The sequence below is a fragment of the Larus michahellis genome, chromosome 5, assembly GCF_964199755.1.
Source record: "Larus michahellis chromosome 5, bLarMic1.1, whole genome shotgun sequence".
In the NCBI taxonomy this organism is placed as follows: Eukaryota; Metazoa; Chordata; class Aves; order Charadriiformes; family Laridae; genus Larus; species Larus michahellis.
Genome location: NC_133900.1, coordinates 52,594,422 through 52,616,119, shown reverse-complemented (window position 1 = coordinate 52,616,119; position 21,698 = coordinate 52,594,422). Strand labels below are relative to the sequence as shown.

At 43.1% G+C, this 21,698-nt stretch overlaps 1 protein-coding gene across 3 annotated transcripts in view; it reads right to left on the bottom strand.

Annotated features, from left to right (window-relative positions):
* FGFRL1 (fibroblast growth factor receptor like 1) overlaps positions 1–21,698 on the bottom strand; it is a 186,007-nt gene that overhangs the window by 85,932 nt on the left and 78,377 nt on the right. For all 3 annotated transcript variants that reach the window (XM_074587313.1, XM_074587312.1, XM_074587311.1), the window contains exon 3: positions 8,453–8,725. In XM_074587313.1, coding sequence (XP_074443414.1) covers positions 8,453–8,725 — 273 coding nt within the window. The remainder of the gene's footprint in view (positions 1–8,452; positions 8,726–21,698) is intronic.

Below are 21,698 nucleotides of genomic sequence, written 5' to 3'. Positions count from 1 at the left end.
GGCACTAGTGCCATCATGGGGACACGGAGCTCTCTGGCAGAGACCTCCTGGAGACACTGTGCCCGTGAAGCTCAACCCAGCTTCAGTGGTTCTCTGAGTCCAAGGAGGCCACGCTAAGTCATTCACTCCCAGCCTTTGGCAAGAAGAGGAGGGACGGAGCACAGGTGCCAAGGAAACACTGTCAGGAAAAGGAGAGGACAGTAGTAGTTGTAGGAAAGTTAACAGAAAGATCCTGCTACCTGGGGAAGATGGCCGTCTTGGATGGTTGGCAAGATGGTAGATATCTCAAAACTGTTGATGACCAGGTCTGCAATTAGTGTCATAGCGTCTCACTACTTGGGGCGCTATTAATTAAAAGACTCTTAACTACTATTCTGCAGTCACAGCAGATCTTTACTGGTAATCTAGACCACCTTCTGCATGCTTGCTTTCCACACACATACATATCACCTGCTTGGACCAGGGACTGCCTTGGCTTCACACATGCAGCTACTTCTAAGCATTATAGATCCATAGGTGTGGACAAATCAGTGGCTGTGCACATCATCATTGTTCTGTCAACACAGGCTGAAATTCTGTCCATTAGCTGTATGGAGGATTGTAACAAAGACAATTCTGATTCATCGAGTCAGAGGCAAAAGATGTTTTTAGCCTCAGACATACTGATGAGAAAAACCCGACATGTATGCCTCAAATTTGTTGGGATCAGAGGCTAATTCTATTAATAGTGTTTAACAGAAGGAAGCCATAAATTGCTCAGATCAAACACACTTTTAACATCAGCCTGCCTGGCATTGTGTATTGCTTTCATTCCCAAACAATATTCATGCAGCAAACAGAGCTGCAGTTTGCTATTTGCATGGGTGTAGCAGCAGCTACACGCTCCAAAGCATCTGCAAAGGATTGCGGACTAAATGCATCCATATGTCCTGCATGCCTCGAATTTACACTGGCTGCAGCTCTGGTTTGCCGCAGCCTACCACAGGATGGAGTATAGGGGAAAATTATATATCCATCCATATACGTATGAATTTCATGCTTACACTCATGGAAAAAAATCTTTTCATTTCCTTTAAATTGTGAACAGGTGTTGTCACCTTCTTAACTTGGCTCCTATGTTACAGCTTCACGAAGGGAAAACAGAAATCTACCCAAAACAGTGAGGCTTTTGTTTGCCAGGACATGATGTATTGATAAGCATACTGTGAAGTTTGTTATAAAATCAAACGAAACTAATAAAACCTAACAAAGATCTTGTAAAAACTGTGGACATTATACAGCATTAGCACCGAGTTACATTATAGATCTGGACCTGGAAGAAACAAGACTGCTGCCCGGTTGTGATATTTTCCAGCCTTTTACACCCATTCACCAAGAGCCATCAGCCAAATCACTTGTCGCTACATTTTTGATCAGTCATTTTTAGGACAGTCACAGCTAATACTGTCACTCACATCATCACCTCTTTATGGAGAAAGAGCTTTTCAAGAACAAACTATTATGGGCTGTTGTGACATCAATCCAGTGTAGCACTCATCAAACTGACTAAAACTAGTGAAATTGGTTTTCTGCAGCAATCCAGGAATAGTCACTTTTCATTTTGGAGTATTTCCCTCTCCCCCTTTCCTCTCGCAGGACAGTGGACATTTTCCAGGACTCAACATGCTGCTCATGAGGACAAGGAGTTTGTTGAACTCTGAGCGGGATTCCCCAAATGAGGAGGAAATGAAGCAGTGCTGAAATTCAGCAGATAGGAATACCCAATTGCTTTTAGATTTCTTTTAACATGCTTGTGCAGTCCCTGAGCAACACCAAGATTGGTCAGGGTGTGTGCCTTTATGCCTACGCTAATAAACACTCAGAAGGAAGAGCCCTTGCTTGGGTGAGGGCATGATTAGTCAATGATGAGTCACTTCCAGTGGAAAAGGAGCTTCATTTCCAAATGAACGGTGTTTAGCTATGAGTTTGCACCGAAACATGAAAATACTCACATTTTATGTACTGAGCATTTCATTGACTCCTCTAGTCAATGGGATCAGTTCATGCAGATTGACAGCCTCTTCCCAGAGGTTGACATGCAGGACACCCTCACTTGGCAACACCACTAAGATAGGTCTTGTTATGAACTGAAGCCCAACCTGCATCTCCACAGAGGGGTTACTGTGACCCAGTGACACCACACCACACACTGACAAGAAGTCCTTGTGCAATGATTGCAATTGCTGCAGTAAACTATGGCTCCCCTTTTCTGCTAAGCTCCCGAAGGCCAAAAACAATCTGAGCTTTAATTAGCAACATAACCATTACTAAGCATTAGTGACTATGGCCAGATCCTCATCTGGTGTTAATCACACTGCGTATGCACAGGAGGCCACCAACGTAGATCCAGCTGCCGAATTGGGGCCTTAACAAATTAAACATGAGAACTTTGTTACTGTTTATTGTCACAAGGAATTCTTCATTTCCATATAACAACTGACTAATCTTCATTAGTCATGATTATATGCCCTGTGATTGTGTTAACGGTCCCACGCTGGATGGGCTGCTTTTCACACTTGACGTTGAAGTAAATGCGCTATAGATGGATTGTGAACTCCATACCATGACCAGCACAAGCCACACCACCATGTTCTCAAATGCAAATACTGCACCTTTTTTCTCTTTTTTTTAAGCTTTGACTCATTTCAGTTTTTGCTTAGCATTAGCAGTCCCTTGGTGCACGCATTGCTGACTCAATGTTGATTCACGTCTTCTTGCTGAGCACATCTCTCTCTGGTCCCCAGAGTTTATTAAGAGGCCAAAACCCAAACATAAATGAATTTGTCATGCTTTTCCAAGATGGCTGGTGGCACCTGACTCTGGGCTACAAATGTTTTCTCAGCTTTTGCACTATAAATGAATTCTGAGGCACGGATTGATGACTTCATTGGAGAACTGTAATGCAAACCATATTTTACTGTACTTGATTTTTTTTTCACACAGTATTTTCTACTACTAGGAGCAGAAAAAGGACATTAGAATAAATACCCATTCAGACATTGCCATGATTTTTTTTCAGGATACTTATGCTGACTCTTTAAAAAAAAGGTTATTTTAATGCAAATTTTTCACACATGCCTGTTATCAAAGAGAGCTGTCTTTAGACAAGCTGTAAAAAAGCATAAAATAGCAGCTGGCTCAGCAGGAAAAAGCTACTTTAAAGATAAATCTTCTGATGTCGGGGAAGATTCTCAAGCAATCAATTGCAGCAGACAGGCAGCAGGCATTTAATAGTAATTTTGATTTCTTTGAAAACAAGATGTAGCTCAAACAGCCCATCAGAGGTTTAGGACAACAAGCTGCACTCTTCCTCCTGCTCTCTGCATCAAGATTTTATTGCTCGGCAGCTCAAATGGGGCCAAGTGGCTTGGTCACTCAAAGGGCCATGCACCACAGCGAGGCATGAACTGATGGATGGTGGATTCTTCACCAAAATCTTCCTCCAAATAAACCAAAAAAAGAGAAAAAAACAATTACAGCAGTCAGAGATACGGGACAAGAAAAAGAAACACTGGAGTGGCTGTTCTTTGGACTTCAGTGTTGATATTTTCTGATGGTGTGCGGAGATGCACCCAAACAAGATATGTCTTTGGCAATGTACAAATTCCAAGTGAAGCAAGAAATCTACAGTGCAGAGACAATCCTAAACCCCACTCTTGCTGCTGCTTCCTTTTTCTTTGCTACAGAAGGTAACGAGAAACATGCATGCAGATGCAAAAATAGAGACAGTTTGATCTTCCATCACTTGGTTGTGCAACTGATGCAAGATGAAGTATTTACTGGCAGCACCTGTAGCAATAGCCCCGCATGTTGCAATGCTGGCACACCTTGCAGGATTTGGCCCCTAACACTTCTGAAAGTGAAAGGTCCTCTGTGTTGTGCATTAGTGAAAGAGGTCATTATGCTACAGCATAAATATTTACTCATAGTCTTTCCTACAGCTGTTCACCAACAATTTTCCCTTCAGAGAACGACCAGACTTCTGGAATGAGTGATACTGTTTATTATTGCAGAAAGAGATGGTAATGGAGGTTGTCCAGCACTTCCTTGTTAGAAGACTTTGTTTTCAGTTATTCATAAATCAGGAAAATCTCACCCATTTGGGCAAAGATTTCCCAGTGAGGGCCTGACGGCTGGATCGTGTGATGGCTCCATATGTGCAACCACAGAGTTTCTCCAGACTGGCCACAGCCTGATACAGGCTTCAGTTACACCACCACATGCTTTTTTTTTTTTTTTTTTCTGCAGAACATACCTCCATTCAGCATGCAAGGTGGATAGTTTTCAAATAATGAGCAGCTATTCAAAATTTTGTTTCTTCCTCTTTGGCCTTAGGCTTCCTTTTAGAGCACACTGGTAAGGAAGTTTTATTCTGCACTAAAGAAACTGTAGGTTTCAACCAAGAATCTAGAAACAAAATAATGTTACATTTCACACCTGTAGGTTATAAATCAGCTCTTATGAATTGATTCAGCTGGGAAAAAACCTTAAAGATAAGATTTTCATGGGCACCATTGCACAAATAACTTTTTGGGAAGGTACAGCACATTTGTTTTGATGAGCTACAGATAATTCTCCACAATAAGGAACCATTGTACTTAATAACTGCAATGCTGATTTAATACTGATTAAAGAGAAGTTCCTCTTCCAGCATTTGTAAATCTGTCTGCAGTGTAATTGGCATCCCAAATCTTGTGGTAAGCCACAAAGACTATTAAGACTGGCTAAGAAAGGAAATTGTAGTTTTGACTTGTATTGGTTATCTGCTTTTACTGGCTTATATTTCACACAGGAGTGTATTAGAGCAGGATTCCTTGGATCTTTGGGATACGGGTCCTGCAGTCTGAGAAGATGGGGAAATAAGCAGGGCAGAAACCAATTGCTACCATCTGGGTTGGCAAAACCTTTGTCTGAGAAGCAAGATCAAAAACCTAGAATAAGAGAAGACTCCCTTCCAACGCAGCAGCAGGAAGACGCTAAATTAGGAAGAAAAGATTTTACCAAGTGTTATGAAGGAGGAATAGTCTTTTAGGGTAAGATTTAAGAGGTTTAGACTCAACTCTGAGCCACAGCTCATATTTTTTGTGGTCTTGGTCTAATCACCTGGTCTCTCTTTGCCTTAGTTACCATCTGTAAAATCACAGTAATTCGTCTCATCCACACTTACAGACTGAGAAGTTCTCCCGCCAGGAAACGTGTAGGTATGTCTACCAGACGTGTAGAGGCAGACCTAAGTTTGTTCTGCTCATACACTGAGCTGGCTGGTTGCAGGCGAGATCTCTCATGAAAGCCACAAAGCAACATTCAAACAGGCTTATACCAAAATTATTCCATCTTACAGAGGTCAACGTGCAACATAGACAAGGGAGCTCACCTCTGCCACGTCTGCTGGCACCCACTGATGTTGGCAGATCCACTGCCCTTTTTTATTCCTTTGTACAATGTCACAGACTTTTGTTGGTTCCCTATACTCTAATGGATTATAGAGACTAATAAGACTTACTTAAGATAAGAGTTATGTGGCACTAAGTGCAGGCAAAGTGGTTGAAAACAGATGAATTTTAGTCTCAGGTCTCTGTAGGACCTTGGGTAAACCATCACCTTGTCCTGCTGCAGTGCACACGTATATAACACAGGTGTGACAGTTCCTCGCTTGCCAGTGGTGTGGCAGAGCTCAGTTACAAGCATATAGCATAACTTCAAACTCTTTCAATAAGCTACTGTATGGATTACAGATATTACTGCTTCAATTCCCAGAATGTTTTCATGTAAAAATGGATTTTATTTTTTCAAGTCCCAACAATTAATAAATCATTTGATGCTACTCTAGATTTAATATCTTAACCACCTTGCCCATGTCTGACACCTGCACGGTTTTACATGTTTGGTGTCCGCAGTAAAGCTGGAATAAGAGGGCTTTTTCTCCTTTGAAGGAGTGGGAGAATAGAGAGGCCATATGGTTCAAAAGGCCACTCCGCCTAATGAAGTTTGTGCTTTCCGGAGCACAAACAAAACAGCTCCATCAATTTGATCTTGATCCTCAAAACCCACATGCAGTTGGTCTTAAAACACTGCCTCCTTCTCAAAAATCAACAAAGGACTGATATGCTCTCAACCAAAAGCATTTTCACCAAGACGAACACAAGCATCTGGCCAATGCATTAAATGTTTGGATCCTTTGAAAGAACAAGTCAGTGATACCTTGTGTTTACTTGCAGACCTTGGCAAGAAAGACACTAGGGGAACATTTGTTTTCAAGGGAAATCATTCTAGTGAAAAGCAACTGGCTTGAAACATTATGTGAACACATCTGTACCAGTGGAGATGAGGGACATAAGTAATCTGTCAGAAATGTTCCGAGCAACAACAATGCACAAGGGTGCACTGTGAAACAAGGAAGGAAGGTGCAAAGAGGCTACGAAATACTGTGTTTAGCCAGCATTAGAAGCATACATGGAGATGAAGGGTAACTCAGCCCATATGTCTGCCACGCATTTATTGTAACATTGCCCTTTTCTTGGCACTTGGTGATCAATATTTGTTTGCATAGGGCTCAATCTCACACCCACAGAAGCCAGTGGGAGCTTGCCATTTCCTTCCATAGCTGCCCGATGAGGCTCCAAATAACTAGTGTTTGTGCCCAGGGCTTTTCAGTGCCAAATATAATGAACACTATTGTTCTTAACACAATTAAATTTGATAATCCAATTTCCCTGAACAACTGAATTGGAGTTTTTGCCTCAATCTTTCCTGAATTCTAGTCCAACTTTTACCCTGTGCCTCCTGGCTTTTCCCTTTCATTTGTTTCTGTTGTGCTACCGAGAATAATCAGAGCCTTCTTTGACTTACAGATGCCTTGATGGCTCTTTGCCTTGGAATAATGCGAGCTGGCTTGGGCCCTGAGATTTATAGAAGATACTGGATGACACAGAAGATCAAAGACTTTGTCAACCTCCACATACTGCAAAAGCACAAAGAGGACTGAAGCAGGCTCCTATAGCACTCCTTTCTCCACACCAAACAGTCTGGAAAGCACATCCAAAAGGAGTCTGTATAGACATGACTCTTTATAGACGGTTTCCACTTCACCCTTTTTGCTCAGTGTAGCAAAGAAAGATGCATGAATGTGGATAGGAAAGAGGCAAACGAGGAAAACCAAATCCGCAGACGATGTAAACTGTAAGATGGCTTTTCCGCCTTTATCCCACTGGTGCTATAGGAGTCATATAGCAAGAAGGTTTCCGTCACACAAGCATCTCTTTCCTGATAAGACATTTACATTCTGGTCTCTCTCCCATATAGGTTCTGCAGCAAAGTGCCTTCTCCAAGAATCACCCTGTTACCGGGTGATAATCCTCCATCGAGCAGCACCAAGTGTTTGCTACATGCTCTGAGCCCACAGCAGCCTTCCTACTGTGAAGGTGAAGAAGAAGAAACAGAACAAAAACAGGCCAAGTGCCAACCAGTAGGCAGCTGGAACCTGCCCTAAACTCTGTCCTCACTTCCACTGTCTGAGAGAAACAGAACTCTGTAGACCAGATACTGAGGGTGCTGATCAGGCAGTGGAGTGAGCAAGATACCTGATCTCATCCCCTGCTTCGTAATCCTCCCCTTTGCTCCCTCAGCATCCTCCAGCATGCCAAATTTCCTCCAGCTCCTTCCCTCCTCACAGACAAGGAGCAATGAGTATATTTCTGGGGCAGCCACAGCAGAGGAATATCTGATTACCCAGAGAAGTGTCTTTGGGGGCCTTCAGGAATGCTCAGCCCAGCAGGCGACTCCAAAACCCCATCGCCAGGCCAAGTGAGCCCTTTGAAGACTGTCAAAATCACAGACAGAGAACCCATGATCACCAAGATGGCATCTGCAGCTTTTTTAATCCTACCTCCATCGAGAGGATTTCTCAGGAATTGAGCATCCCTGGGTCATATGCCAGCTCTGAGCTTTGTTCCAATCTAAAGATTATTATGCCTGAAGACACCATGCTTTGCAAAGGCTCAGTACCTGGATCTTCCAGCTGTGCGTTTTTATATGGGTGCCTTAACATTTGTTTTGAGACCTATCCTGTTCCAACAGCAAACATAAAGATCAGTGTGACCTCTCCTTATCGCACAGCCTTTCCTGTGTGGAATTCATTGTGATCTGGACCCTAGTGACTATTGCATCATTTCTGTTTATTTGTAACCTTTGGCACTGAGTAATCTTATCTGCCTGCAGCCGGCTGCAGCAGAAGATGTGCAGCAACACAGCCAGCTCTGGCAATCCTCAAACACTGAAAAGGGCCAGTTAAGAGTGGAGGTCACTAAATGATTAGCAAAGCAAATCTACAGTCACTGACAGCTACACAGAAATCAGCTCGCTCTCACTCCCCCCAAAGCAAGGTGAGGCTTGGCTTTTCTCCAGCTCTACTCACCAATCACGATGAGGGTGTAGTTCACGTTGGTGCTGCCAAACCCATTGGTGGCTTTGCAAATGTAGGTTCCCGCGTCTTCGCTTTCCACCTCCTTGATTTTCAGCCCCTGCTGAAGGATTCGGAACCTCGTCCAGCCGCTGTGGATAGTGCGTCCATCCTTCATCCACATGGTGAGAGGTGGGGGGTCGCCCTCCACTGGGCACAGGAGCTTGATGGTCCTCCCTAGCCTCACGGACTGACGGTGAATCACTTTATCGGCAATTCTTGGGGGACCTAAGAAAGAACAGAGAGAGAAAGAGCTGTTATTGCTTTTGCCAGTGATATAGCACTGATTTAAAGACCAGTCATCAAACAGGGCATTACATTGACTGCTATACAGGGATATAGCGAAAGGCGTTTACCAAAAATCACTTACAACAAAGTCTAAAAAATGCAGGCAATTACAGAGGGATATAACAACAGAGATGATACTGGTTTGTGCAAGACCTGAAGCTGTAGCCTTGCCATCATCATCATCTCCTGATAACCAGGGAATAATAATAATAACCAGGGAAGCCTGGTTCTGAATCTCTTTTGCTCTTCCAAAGCACCCTCATCCTATAGCAAGGAGGAGTCCATTACACAAACTGTTCAGCTGTATTTGGTAAAGCAACTGTAGTTGTTTAAAATTAACACCTATCCTGAAGGCAAAATGAATAACAGCACTGGTACTTAAAACAAAACACTGCCCCCCACAAAAGAAATTTAAAATCCTTTCATGTTGTATGTACAGTAATTCCCTTTAATAGTCACCAGATGGGCTTTATCTGAGATGCATAAGCCTGCAGTTGTCAGACATAAAGCGTTCATTGGGTAGCGCTTCACCGAAAGATACAGCATAGCCTGTCATGTTAGCACTGCTTATAGTCCAAAAGAGGATATTTTTATAAATTCCTTGGCAAGCCTGCTGGTTTGACCTGACTGACAAATATTTGTTCTTTGTAAAAGGTGATAATTTCATGCAAAACAGAGTGTCCCTGGAATGCCAGAGTGAACACACTGTTTGCCACATGATAACAGGATGCACTTGGACAGACCAACACTCAGAAAAAAGAAGTGGTAAAGACTCAAACAGCGGGAATGGTCCCGTGGCTGAATTCAAACCGGAATTTCTTCCCAAGGGTCTGAAAAGCTGAAGCAGAGCGTCTTTTTCCTGCATCTGCCTCTTCTGCCTTTTCATTAACTGCAGGAGTTCCCCACACAGACTGCAATAGCAAGGCTCTTCCCAGAATAGTCTATTAATGGGTGTGATAATAAGTGCCCTGCTCTTGCATAAGGCCAAAATGTTTTGCTAAGGATTGCTAATGCTGAGTTGCACCCAAAACCCACAAGATGTTTGTGGGATTTGGAATTGTTCCCTCATATTTTATTCCTGTTCCTAGTGTTTTGCAGGATTGGACCCACATGGGATAAGCTAAAGAGGTCATATTTGCACTTCCTCATGACTAATTCCTATTATTTCAGTGTCTGCCTGAATTTTCCCCAGCATGACTAAGGCAATACACACAGTCCAGCTCATGAATGACCACAGAGCTGCTGTTGCAGTTACTCATGTTGAATCGCGCTCATGAATTTCGCAGCTTTGCTGGTGAACAGAAATGCTTCTCTAGCTGAGAAAAAAGTCATGAACTAGCTTGAAACTCATTAATTAGTTTAACTAAGAGCCTGGTTAAATCAATGGGTCTTAGACACGCTCAGATTCTGATGAACTCCTGAAGACCCAAAGGGGGATCTTGAGAGTGCTTATTCTGAAAAAGTCAGCCCCTGGCAAAGATAACACCCATCCCTGCACACCTTCTGTGGACACCTGTGGGACAGTGTCTCACACGTGATGGTGCCCTCCCATACTCTGAGGGAACGGGCAAAACACCATGAGAAATTCTGCCTGTCCACGTCTTTCTAAGCACTACAAACCACATTCTTAATATTCTTCACCCTGGGAAATCTCCAACCAGCTCTGTGGATGGAGAGATAATCCCAAGATCCTTCGAATGCTGATCTGACACAGGCTGCGTTGCTGAATCTTTTAAAGAGGAAATCCACCCATCAGGAGGGGAGGTGTGCGTTTGCTTTGATAAAGCTGAATTCACCAACAGCGTGCAAGGATCCAGCCCCAAATTCTGCTATGTTTCCCTACATGGTGCAACATCTCGCTCAGTGTAAAGGAGCAGAACGGCTCAGACAAATCCACAGCCTTGTTGGAATTCTGGGTTGGCCCTTGGAGAGGTCCTTTCTGACCTAGAGCCCTACCAAACCAAGTCAAACTTTAAGAGCAACTTCATTGCAATCTTGTGAGCCAGGATACTACTCCATGCATATTCAAATGACAAAAACAGTTCTATAATTAGTGCTGGGGAAAAATGTTTAGCGCAGGGCAAGCAGGGACAGTGGAGAGAGAGCAGCCTCCTCCCAACTTGGAAACCTGCTGTAGCTCCTTCAAAATCCCTTTCCTTCCGACATTCAGGTTGACTCCTGATGAATTTTGAGACCTGGAGGAATCAGATAGTTTCCCAGTCACGTCATGTGCCTCGCTGGGGCAGACTGCACAAGCTCTCCTGACAGCACCAGAGTTGCCTCTGGATCTGTCACATGTTTGGGTCAGCAGTAAGCTTGGTCCTCCTAAATGCCATTTTCCTTTGATTGACCTTTCATTCTGAGGAATTGTTGGATCGCTCTCTGTCACAGGATCTATTCGCAGACATTTATGACATTTAGAAAAGGGTGCGTTTCTTGAAGCCTTTCTGCCTGAGAAGAAAAACATTAGCATGGTCCTCTGCAGCCCTTCATTAGCACCTCCAGCGACTTTACTGGGATGAGGAATAAAAATTTCCCCCCACTCTTTTTCCTGCTCTGAATTTTGCTGGATACAGCTGCACACACTTCTCAATGAGGTACAGCCTCAGGACATAGATGCTAAAACCTTGCTTCTGTTCATTTGGTGCTGTAAATATTCCCATTTTACTACCTATCATCTTTGCGTTAATAACTTTCTGCGCAAGCAGTATTCTCTCTCTGGAATCAGTGCCTTCGCATACACCAGAGGCTTCAGAGACCCTGGCAAGCCAATGATAGCTGAACCTCGTGTAGATGGCTACAGCAAGAATAAAATGTTGATATCATCACGGACCTCTGTCTCTCTTTCTTATGTACAGGCATCCACTGGGTCTTATTTCACTACATATCTGCACAGCCCTGCCTTGGGACTGCAACAGTGACGGATGAATGCTTTTCAAGTCAAGATACACTTTGGCACATCTCGCCACTCTGCGCTGTCAGTATTTGGAGGGGAGGTGGTGGGGAGGAGAAGTGTGTTTTCCAAAAAGGCTCTTCTGCAACATCCCCTGTGCAGTGGGTGCTGCTGACAGCGCTGCCTCGCATGGCATACCATGGAAATCTCACACTATCCAGACAGAAACGTATTCTCCCTCTGAATCCATAAATTAAGCTGCCTAGAACACCTCAGATTCCCCTGGAGCTAAATTTCCAGGGCTTCTCTACGGCAGTTCTATCTTCTACTATATGAACAGAGTGAAAAGATGCAGTAAAAGGTGCTGAGCACCCCAATTCCTTATGTGCGCCACTGGTACTGAAGGGAGCTCCCCACCTTGCAGAACTGGCCCATAACATGCCAAGGGGGTGGGCATGAGAGCAGAGTGCCCAATAGCCACCAGCTTTCCCAGGGCACTGATCTGGGGTGGGTGTCCCTTGGCGGCTGCCCACCTGCGCTCACAGCTGAGCAAGGCGGGACGGGAGCAGAGCCCAGGGCACAGCCTGCCACCCTGCAGGCTGGATACATTCCTACAGCTGCTTAGGGAGGCAAAATCCCAGGAAAGTACCTGCTGTTTCACCTACAGCTGCCAGCGAGGTAGAAACAGGCTGAACCCTGGCTGCTGCCAGCTTCCCATCCCTTGCTGCTGTCGGCTTCTGTCCTGTGCTCCAATGCAGCATCAAAAAGCAGATACAATTACTCCTCAAGCAGACAGTGACACGATCTCAGCCGTCCTAGACTCCAGCTTTGTGTTGTATGTAAGCAGAAATGATCTAATGCATTTTGAGAGTTCTGCCCTATGGCTGCTTGCTGTAGTGCCGCTCTTGCCCTGTTTGCAGGTTATGCATCAGGGCAACACCACAAGAGCGGGATAGCAACGCCATAAGGGATTGTTTTGAAACCCGAAGTCATTTTGTTAAGCCAGATTGTTAAAATTGTTAATTCATATGTCTACCAACACATTTTTTTTTAATACCAATATACAGCATCTTTCTGGCTAATGGGGGGGATCCCGTGAATTGCCACGTGCCTGCACCCATGGAGCCAAAGCTCCAGTCTGGATGCTTTGAAGACAGAGGAGGAGAGAGCAGTCTGCTCTCTGGCCCTGGGTGTAAATCTTGAGGGAGGTGTCCCTACGCCATACCTCAACTCATTTCTTAGCCATTAGACAGTGATTCTTGAAAAAAATCAGCCTTTTTAAGTGCTGGGAATCTGCAACCTCTGATGCTCCTGGACACAGAGATAACTTCCCACAGCAGTTTGCCATGAGATATGGGAGAAAGGGCCAAAACCAAGGTCGCAAGTAGATATTCCACCAGAAATGGTGACAGATTTCTACACATTTTTATAGTTGGGAGGGGTGTAGGGAATGAACATTGGGGAGAGAAAACAAGCACTGTTTCTTGCTTCCACTCCTGCAATTTTCCATTAGGCAAAGGCAGCTCTCTACGGCCACAGGGTGCTGCTGAGAAACACCCTTTTAACCCACACCCCGCTGGAGCGGGTGCAGCTGACTTCACAGCCCGTACGAACAGAAGGAGCTATTGCAATAAATTAAGCCCTACCTCGACACAAAACCAGCGGGGGCAGGTTTCCTTCAGTCCCCCTTGTCCTCAACCCAATAGTTTGAGAGAATAATTTCTTAATATTTCGGCCGAGGAGGGAGGGTGGGGTTTGACATCTGTGGATGTGAGTTGGGAAGAAGTGACAAGAATGCAGCTGCCTCCCCCCGCGCCTGGTTGTTATTCTTTCTCCAAATACGAACTAAATATAACTTTGCGCCATAACATTCAAATCATTTTAGTTACTAGAAGGGATCATGCCTGGAGTTCCAAGGGCCAGGGTGCAATCAGGCTCAAAATATAATTTAAACAATTCAGACCCTGCATTTTCCACCAAGTTATTTTCTTGCTTGTAGTTTCCCTATCTGCAAACGCATATAAGTACACCCAGAAAGAAACCAACAACCCCAGTCAGATGCCAGGTTTTCTGTTCAAGATCATATAAGCCCAGTCCAACACTAACAAGGAAACGCCACGACCACCTCATTTGTTTTAAATATTTCTGTTCGTATAGATGCAGACAAGTGTGCAGATTTATTTGCCTCATTTACGAATACAAGCAACTGGAATCTCCATTCTGTTCCATTATATAAAAGACAGATCCTACACCTGTCTTACTGAACAGCTGGGCAATTTTCAATTTATATCCTGCAATACTGCTCTCCACTATCCTATACCACAGAAAAGCCCCACTTGCTGTTCTGCTGCTGACACTGCTTTACAGGCATTCCTGATCTCCCCCCCAGTGCCTTGGAAGGGCTGGTGGTTGCCACTTCTTGGCAAAAAGAGTTATGTAAAACCCAAGAAAGCCTCTTTGCTTTACCAAATTGCTATTTCCGGGAAGCAGTAAAAACAATTTCTAGAAGTGTATTTAAGACACAACAGTGGAATAGCCTGGAGCTTCCTGTCCATATTTCTCACAGTCAAAAACACACACACATGTAATTATATTTTCCTGGACTGCATTGCAAAGTTCATGCACTCATTCAACTTATACATGTAGTAAACATGATTTATAGCTCTGTGTGAAAACCTTCTAGATATATGGTGTTTTGATAGTGACTCGAACCTAGAGCTATAATTTAGTAACACCTAGCAGTGAAAGCTAAATGATTTCCCACTCCACATTCCTAACTTTCCATGAACCCCTTTTACTGCTAACCTGGGGAGAAGATACTGCTTCTACAATTGTTTGGACTTAGCCTTGTTATTCCTTCAACTAAACTGCACACTAACGTCAAGCTTCACATATGGTGAACACACCAGCACTGACCCACGTCCTAGGAGACCATTTGCCATGATACAGTTCAAAGTGAACTTTATTAACACATTAAACATAATTACAAAGAGGAAATTCCAAGGAAGGTCAACTAGCCCGGACAGTTTCTTGGAATGGAAAGTAATTTATAATATCCACATACTGTATTGTAAAGTTTATAAAGAATTTAAATAAGTTTTAAGAGCCCCATGGGTTATATATATTTTATTATTTAATACCAAACATATTCACTTTCCATGAAGATAAGATTTATTTTGAAGTGCTGTGTTAGCAAATTAGCAAAGTCATTTACCATGAAGCACCCAAACAACCCATCAACACATGCAAGGATTTAACATCAGGGACGAGGGTACCACAGACAATGCGTGTCCTATGAGAAGAACACAGCCAAGCACAGAAATCTTTCATTATGACAGTGAGATGAAGGAGTTGGACAATGGCCACTAACCAAACCACTCGTTCCGTGTGAACACAATCTCTTACACCAACACTTGAGGCAACATTTGGCCTTCACCATACTCCTCACTGTAAAACCTGATCCTCCAAAGTCCTTAGTACAAGGATAGTTCACACCAAAGCTGATTTCCTTCACCTCTCCCATGCTTCAGAATGAACATGGGTGGCTGGAAAGGACGATCTAAAAGTCATGTTTTAAACTTACTGCCAGAGTTGTTTAACTTGGGATATCCATTGCCAGAAAGCTGGGCTGAACAACTCCTGCTCACGCTCCTGCTTAACCCTTACTACAATAGTTTAACCCATGATTCTGTGATTCTGCAAGACTCACATGAGTATTATACAGTTAAACTCTCTGCACATCTTTATTACCAGTATTTGTATTGGTATTCAAGCTGTAACTATGGATTAATGGATAGAGGCCCCCCTATGCTGGGGGCTGTAATTCCCACAGGGAAGGGCTTACAAAGCAATGATGGCAAGAGTTTCAATAAACATGAGGACGTGTTCCTCAAAGAGAGGAACTTTTGTCTCTCCGCACAGTGGGAAGCCATTACACGGAGAGCAGAACTTTACAGCAGAACTTCAACATCTTTGTCAGCAACATGGACAGTGGGATTGAGTGCACCCTCAGCACGTTTGCCAATGACACCAAGATACGTGGTGCAGTCAACATGCTGGAGGGAAGGAATGATCAAAAGAAGCATGGTCAGCAGGTCATGGGAGGGAGGTGATTCTCCTCCTCTACTCCGCTCTCATGAGATCCCACCTGGAGTACTGCATCCAGCTGTAGGGCCCTCAACATAAGAAAGACACGGACCTGCTGGAGCAGGTCCAGAGGAGGGCCACGAAGATGATCAGAGGGCTGGAGCACCTCTCCTATGAAGACAGGTTGAGAGAGTTGGGGTTATTTAGCCTGGAGAAGAGAAGGCTCTGGGGAGACCTTATAGCGGCCTTCCAGTACGTAAATGGGGCCTACAGTTATTATCACTATTATCGATATCACTGTCAGCAATAGGACAAGAGGTAACAGTTTCAAACTGAAAGAGGGTAGATTTAGATTAGATATTAGGAAGAAATTCTTTACTCTGAGGGTGGTGAGACACTGGAACGGGTTGCCCAGAGAAGTTGTGGATGCCCCATCCCTGGAAGTGTTCAAGGCCAAGCTGGATGGGGCTTTGAGCAGCCTGGTCTAGTGGGAGGTGTCCCTGCCCATGGCAGGGGGATTGGAACTAGATGATCTTTAAGGTCCCTTCCAACCCAAACCATTCTGTGATTCTGTGAACTGATAAAAGAGCTTTTGCAGAGAGATAAAAGGATGAATGTTTTGCCTGTGTATACCATTAACTGTTGGAATAAGCAGGTCAAAGGACTGGTGAATCCAAAACCTTTTCATATTTTCAAAACAAAACAGTTTGCATTTCCAAAAGGTATGCATTAGCCAAGTAAAGTAGGGGTCAACAAAGGGGTAACTAGGCCGAATGCTTTGGCATGTGACATGAAGAGATCAGATCAGATGAGCTAATGGGTCCTTCTTGGCTTGAAAACTTAGGCGCCCACAGACAAAAACAATGCTTATCAAAAACAATCAAAAGATTAAAGAAAAAAAACAACAGCATCTCTGTAGAGCAAAGACTCTTAGAGAGGAACACAAAAACATGACAAGTATTTGCTGACCAACCCCGCTGACTGGTCAGGCGTAGCTTTGGGAATAGCAGACTGTTTGCAGGAGCAAGTTGTAGGCTTGGACTGCACAGCTGAGCTCAACAAAGTGATGGAGAAAACAGCTTTGTGGATTCGTTTTACAGCAAGTAAAGTGACATATTTTCTCTTTCTGCCCTGCCTCTGTGGTAGGAGCTGCTTTCCTGATGAAATGGATATTTATTGATAGCACAAGAAGTGCTTGCCATATTTTTACATGAGTAATAACTAGCCCCTTGGGTGAAGGCTGCCAGTAAATTTTCTATTCTAAGTGTTCCAAAAACAAGAAAAATAGAATATTTGGGAACTTGTTCCATTTAATTAAGTGCCCTGCATACACATTTCACTGAGATTTAATAAAATAGTTATTGTATGTTAAACAATTGGCACTTGATTATTGCATAGATTTATTGCAGTTCAACAACAGTAGATGAGATACGTATCTCTTACATGGTTTTTAAATCCTTTGAGCATATGTTTTCAATAATCAGTTGGTATTTATTTAACATGAAATTACCATCTTATTAAATTAAACGTGCATGGGTGACATTCAATTTCAAGTGTTGCTGAACATTTTTTCAGCAGCAAAAAATAGTAACTTTATCCCTTAGGTTTTGAGGTAGCAAACACAGAGGAGAGTTAGGATTACTTCAAATTACTTTTGAAGAAACAGACTTCATATGCTAGAAGGTTTCTCTTCTAGTGTGGAAGAAAAGATATTTATTGTTTCTTAAGTGCTGCCAGTGGCCTTAGCGTGGGCCAAAAGAGAGGACTAGCATTTCTACGCTAAGGCTAAAATTATACTGACGGCACAGTTCAGGTATGCAGTTCAATGGATAACCAGAAAACATTTTTTAGAGAAGAGAGAAGTACAACAAAGGTATGTCGGCACATGTACCCACACAATCTACGTTCTTCATTCCCATTCAAGAAGGCAAGCCCATCTGAATAATGACATTTCTAATTTGGTTTTTGTTTTTGTTTTTGTTTTTCAAAAGAAATAGCATTAAAACATGTTTTCAAGGTTCTGAAATTAAAAGGCTTTTTTTTTTTTTTTCTATGCCTCCTGTTTCCAGGAAGGACAAACTGTCTAATTCTGGAAGAAAGTTAGAAATCTCCCGGCTTGAGGGAGGCAGGAGGATCCAAAACCCAACTGAAAATCCTGCCCCGTAGCCCCAACCTGCTCCCACCAAACCTAACCCAAACCCCCAGCATCTCCACCACAACTCACACAGGGACCATTCCTGCCAACATAAGGCATCTGTTTGCTTCCCATAATCTCCGGGAAACAATCCAGTCAGGCAGCCCTGAGTTTACTTCTGGGGTTAATCTACCACAATTTTAAGATAAATGCTATTGTACTCTGCCCTTCCAACTGCTTCCCAACCATGCAAATCCTGCTTCATGAGCCCCGTGGATTTCCCAGCCAAATCGCCCACCATCTCCAAGACTTCCAGCAAAACAAACCAGACACTCTGCAAATCTCAGCTTAATTCACTTATTTTGTAACAGAACTCCCCTTCGACCCACGACTTGCCATCATGTTCCAAAACACCGAGGCTTCAAAGACAGGCATTTACTTCTGAGTCAATCTGGTCTGGTTTTTTTGTCCCCTTTTTTGTCCCTCCTGCCTACATGCAGTATCCTGTCACCTAATCATTTTATTTGAACAGCTCCTAGGAAATAGGATGCCCAAGTTCACGTTCGGTGTCATGGATTCCCCTTGAACTTTGTTAGTCAATGTTTAACCCAGTCTAAGCACAGTGCAAGGTTTAATAATTAGCCATTTCCCTTATAGACAGACATTTGTGTGAGAGCTGCACAAGCAGGAAATTCTAAGTGTCATTGTTTATGTCTGCAGGGAAACAAAACCCACGATGATTGACTCTGTGCCATATTCGGGAATGATGTGAACAAAGATATTTAAATAGTTGGTTTGCCTTCCTGCGAGGCCAGAGCGGTGAGTCTTCGGCCATACACCAACATAGGAGCCTTTTTCAGTTGTAACCAAGATTTTGGTTTTCCTCAAAATATTCTTTAAAATCTTTTTTAACAAATTTCTCTCCAAGAAATGAAATTGGAGAAGACTTTAAACTCTTCCATCCCGTGCTCGTTCCTACTGGCCTTTCCCAATACCCAAGATTGAAAAAGTGTGATTAGGGTGTTAAGGAGTCAGAAAAAAAAAAAAACAAAAAAACCCAAAAAAACAACAAACCATCTTGAACATTCATTTTCAAACAGGAGACACTGCCAAAACATCCATAAGCCTTTTGCTGTTGGGAAATCAATGGCAGTGCCCTACATGGCGAGGCTGCTCTCAGACCTCTCTTTGCTCTGCCCTCGTCACTGGAGGCTTCTAAGTTTGGTCACCACACAAACGTGGTAACAACTGGTTGTTGGTGACCACAAAGAGATAAACACTGTGGTATTTAAGAAGTGAAGATATTTTTGGAGGCTCCTCTAGAACAAAAAGCACTTCTAGCTGAATGGCTGCAGAGCAGACTTGGTATGGAGTGTTTTGCAGAAATGTTTTTGTATCAGAAAATGATATTTTTGTCAAGAACCAAAACTTTATCCAGTTTTCTCTTTCAATATTCCTTTTTTCAGTTTGAGAAATCTTTTGTGTCATAATTTTGGCAAATTAAAATGAAACACATACATACAAACAAAAAAGTTGGTATTTTAAAAGTGTAGTGATTAAGCAATTGTAATCTTTTTTTAAGGGGCTGCTGTAAACCTAAAATATGAAAAAGGCTTTGATTTGGGACAGGAATAAATTACAATACATAAAAAAATCACAAGGGCACCCCCCCATATATATATATATATAAAAATATATATATATATATAAACCCCTGTCTTGCTCCAGAAGAAAAATTTAAAAAAAACCACTCATCTTGCTCCAAACGAAAAATGCAAAGCAGAGCTAACTTTCCACCTTCTAAGACAGCAGCATTGTAAAATTCTGCCCGAAACCATTCACTGTTGTCCTACCAAAACATCCAGTTCATGGTAGGTGTGATGGAATTGCTCTATCCAGCTCTTTCTAAACTAAACTGTCATCATAAGGGTCTACCTTACTTGTGTCTACATCAGTGTTTTAGTTTGGACCGGGGTTGTGGTTTAAAGTGAATCTTTTTATTATCCCCACCAATTATACTTTGGTTCATATAATGAAACAGTTTTGGTGTTCATGAACTGAGTTGCTTTTATTGAGCTGCAAGGGGTGCTCCAGTTCGGATGGGCATTTAGTTCATAGGACCAGACTAGGACTGTTCTGAAGTGAAACACCCCTCTGAAGTGGTGGCATCAGGTCCTCAGCACCAAATGCTTTGCTTTACAGATCCAATTCTACCATTCCTCACCAGCTGCTAATGCAGACAGAGACAGCAATTTTAGCTGGGTCCCAGGTAAAACAAAAGCAAAAGATTTCCATTAACAAGCACTCTGTCTACATGACCAGAGCTAATCCAGAATAAACTCCCAAAACGCCTACAGTGTGAACATCACCTCCTCAGCACCAAATATTTCACTTTAAAGATTTGTTCCTGTTGTGCCAATCTACAAGCTCACTTAGACGCACCTGTACATCTCTTCCAGGAGGCGAAAATACTTAAACGCATTTTAAAAGAAAGTGCTCACAAGGCTGATTCAGTGCAAACTTTAAACTCAAGAAACGCCAAGTCTCCTGCATACGAAAATCGGGAAACCATCACTGAAGTCTTATAGCATTCACATCTGGTTCTTGCTCCCCAGACACTGAAGCACACACTAACTGATGTAAAAGCACACGAGGAGCCAGGACTTCTTAATGCATGAAGCTTTCATACCCATAGAATATTATATTGTCAGCTCTCATATAAGGAACAGCCTCAGCTCCAGGCCATACCGAAAGGAAAGCAGGTAATATTTTCCGTAAATGGATTGACCCTCATGTGGTGCCACAGCACAGTATTAAAACATGCGATGACACCTGCACAAGTCCATGCACAAGCGACCTTCTGGCTGAGAAAACTCAAGTTATCACTGGCACAGCCTGAGGGCTCAGCTGGTGCCTTGGAAGGAGGCTGGTCCAGATTTCTGCAGCCTGCCTGCAACTGGGAGAGATTCAAACAGATCCACTTCCTCTGCTCCTCCTTTTCTACACGCTGGCTTACTCACAACAACAGGGTTACTGCACTCTTAAGCGGCATTTATTAGTTTTTCTAGCAGGAAATAGCAAAGACTTGTTCTGTTATGCTTACTATATCTGATCGCACCACCATGGTTTGTGCCTAGAATTGCCAGGTGCTTTTCTGGACAGTCTCTGGACTGTTCAGCTTCTAAGATCAGAAAAAACCAGTGCATGTCATCTGGTATGTCCAAAGCTCTGCTGCACCTCTTGCTGCCAAAAGCTGTTTCACTTCATCTGGAGGAAGGTATTTTTCCTAGATCTCTATTGCACACCAGTGCGCTATGTCTCAGGTTGGATGGTCTTACCAAAACAGCACCTAACAGTGGATACATTCTGCCTAAATTGAAACACTGAAAACAAATATTAAAAAAATACATCCATTTAAATTATCCAAACTATCAAAGGATTTAGAAATATTTCTCCTTTCTGGAAGATCCCACATTGCCTGCCTTTTATCTCTACAAATCTGCATGAGTAGAAAGATACACAAGCAAACTACCAACCCTCCGTGACTGCCAGTACAGTTGCTTTATTTGAGCTGCCTAAACTCCAGCAGCTACAGAGCGTACGGGAGTTTTGCTGACGTCGATTGCTCTGCAATTTCAAATGACGTCATTCCGTTGGCGTGCTAGTGTGTAACGCCATATCCATCAGGTAGATAGAGCTACACTGGAATATCAATTAATGTGCACTCCTATTACCTCACAGTCTGGTAATGTACAGTCTCCCCTACCCTCCTGCAAGCGTGTGCGGGGGAAAAAACCTGG